At 29.5% G+C, this 2,230-nt stretch overlaps 1 protein-coding gene across 3 annotated transcripts in view; it reads left to right on the top strand.

The window, feature by feature from the left end:
* LOC106871264 (AP-1 complex subunit beta-1) overlaps positions 1-1,692 on the top strand; it is a 64,265-nt gene extending 62,573 nt beyond the window's left edge. For all 3 annotated transcript variants that reach the window (XM_014917625.2, XM_014917626.2, XM_014917627.2), the window contains one exon: positions 690-1,692. In XM_014917625.2, coding sequence (XP_014773111.1) covers positions 690-764 — 75 coding nt within the window. In that variant the 3' untranslated portion in view covers positions 765-1,692. The remainder of the gene's footprint in view (positions 1-689) is intronic.
* Positions 1,693-2,230: the final 538 nt, after the last annotated feature.

Consider the following 2,230-nt stretch of genomic DNA (forward strand, 5'->3'; position numbering starts at 1 on the left):
CACACACACACACACACACACACACACACACACACACACACACCTCTTTCTCTCTCTCCCTGGAGTCCTTAGATTACTTTTTAAAGCTTTGTATGTTAAGGCTTAAAAAATTGCCTTATTCTTTACATATTGCTTAACAGAAAATAAACGTCAATTTTACTGAATCAGTTATCAATCATTAATTGGTAATTATGCCAGTTTTTTATTTTATTTTTATTTCTTAAATCTTAGAAAACAAGTTTAAAACCATGCCTCAGATATTTTTAGTGCCCCGGGCCAAATACTCTTTTAATTCCTCTCAGTTAATTTGTTACCTGCTTCTGGATTGTCTATAAAATATGTTGATATATTGCCTGCATATATGTGATGGTAGTGCTATTGTTTAAATTGAATGTTTATTTACTTTATAACTATCTTTGTGGTATTATTTAATGTTACACAGCACACATATCCCCCCTCTCTCTCCCTCTCTCTTTTGCATATTTTCACTCATACATATACATTCTCTTTCACTTATAGCCTCTTGCCCTCTCTCTCTCACACACAATATACATACACACACTCTCTGTCTGTCTATGATACTCTCTCAAACTCATTCATATATAGGCAATAACAAAAAAGAAAAAAATCTCTTGATACTGTGAAAAATTTGTTTCAATATCATCAAATGTTAATGTTGCTTGTTTCAGCTGTCTCTGAAAGCACGTGCGATGGAGGTTTACCAAGGAATGCAACTTGCATATGAAACTATTTTGCACAATTGAAAGTTCTCTTGAAATATTCCAAAAGACATGTTCTTCAAGTGAAAAAAAAAAGAAAGATGTTCTTCAAAGTGAAACAAGGGAAAAAGAAAAACGTAGTTTTTAAACTGGAATACAAAATAATATCTTTTGTATAATCACTTTTAATAGTAAATAGACTGTGGTGATATATGATATCATTGAATAGTTACAAACGAGTGATATATTTCTTTCTTCTCCTACACTTCCTATGAAATGGTGGTAATAAAAGAAATTTTAATTTTGAAATAAACCTTAGGAATGGGTTAAAGTTAAAAATGATTTAAAAATTTTTATTAATTTTTTTTCATCTTTCCTGATTTTAAATTTATATTTCACCACATCTCAATTTAAAATAGAAATTATATTTGGACTGATTTGTCTTAAGTCTCCCGAAACTTCAACATGTTCACTGCATGATATTAGGGTTAAGTCACTGAGAATCCCTTCCTGCTCTCATAATGTTACCCAATATTTAATGCACAATATCAAATTAATGTCAGTGATTTTAAAATCAAAATGGAAAAAAAAAAGAAAGTTAAGCCTATCAGTCATAAGAATATCTGTTATTAAATCTGTATATGTTGTCAAGTTTTAAGGACTTTTTATAGTAGACACCTTTTAACTAAAATTTTAATTTAATAGATTTAACTGATAACACATTTAATTTGTGGCAATCTGTGGTCTATTAGTATACATAAAAATTAAAGTGAATCATATTATTGTTCCATTTAGTTTAAAACCTCAAACAAATTAGTTTTTGTTTTTTATGGAAATGAAATTGGAAAATCTCCATCTATGCCACCGTAATTTTCTTCTTCCTGTACTTTCCAATACATGTTTTATTATTATGAATGATGCATATTGTTGAAAAAAAAGAAAAATCTGTATTAAATATATTGATGTAAAAGTTTTTCTTTTGTTCTGAGTTTTCATTACCCTGCACACATAAGCAAAAGCAGGGTATTGTAATCACTAGTCTTTGTTTGCAAAATTACTGGAAAATGGCCAAACAGATTTTCACCACATTTTGTAGAAATATTTATTGGGTGAGTGACTCAAAATGATGAACATTTGGTTTGATTATCTTAAAAAAAAAAACCCCAGAAAATTTCAAAATTGAATTTACAAATTTCCCGATAATCAAGTGGTCATATTATTTTGTTCACTTTTTTTTTTCATATGAACTGACCTGCGTCTGCATGTTTATAGATCATGGGGTATCTATTCTCATAGGCACGTGGGTATATACATACATAAATATATACATAGATAGGCAACTCTGTGTGTGTACGTACAGTGATGGATTCAAAGATTTCATGTATTTACGACTTGATTTCTTAATTTCATCAGAGTATAAATACCTATAATAGTGATACCTAATTTACAATTTTACTTCTTAGAGGGACCAGCTATCTGAATTGACAGTAGCTTGGTAGATAAAGCAATTA

Source organism: Octopus bimaculoides, chromosome 16 (genome assembly GCF_001194135.2).
Source record: "Octopus bimaculoides isolate UCB-OBI-ISO-001 chromosome 16, ASM119413v2, whole genome shotgun sequence".
In the NCBI taxonomy this organism is placed as follows: Eukaryota; Metazoa; Mollusca; class Cephalopoda; order Octopoda; family Octopodidae; genus Octopus; species Octopus bimaculoides.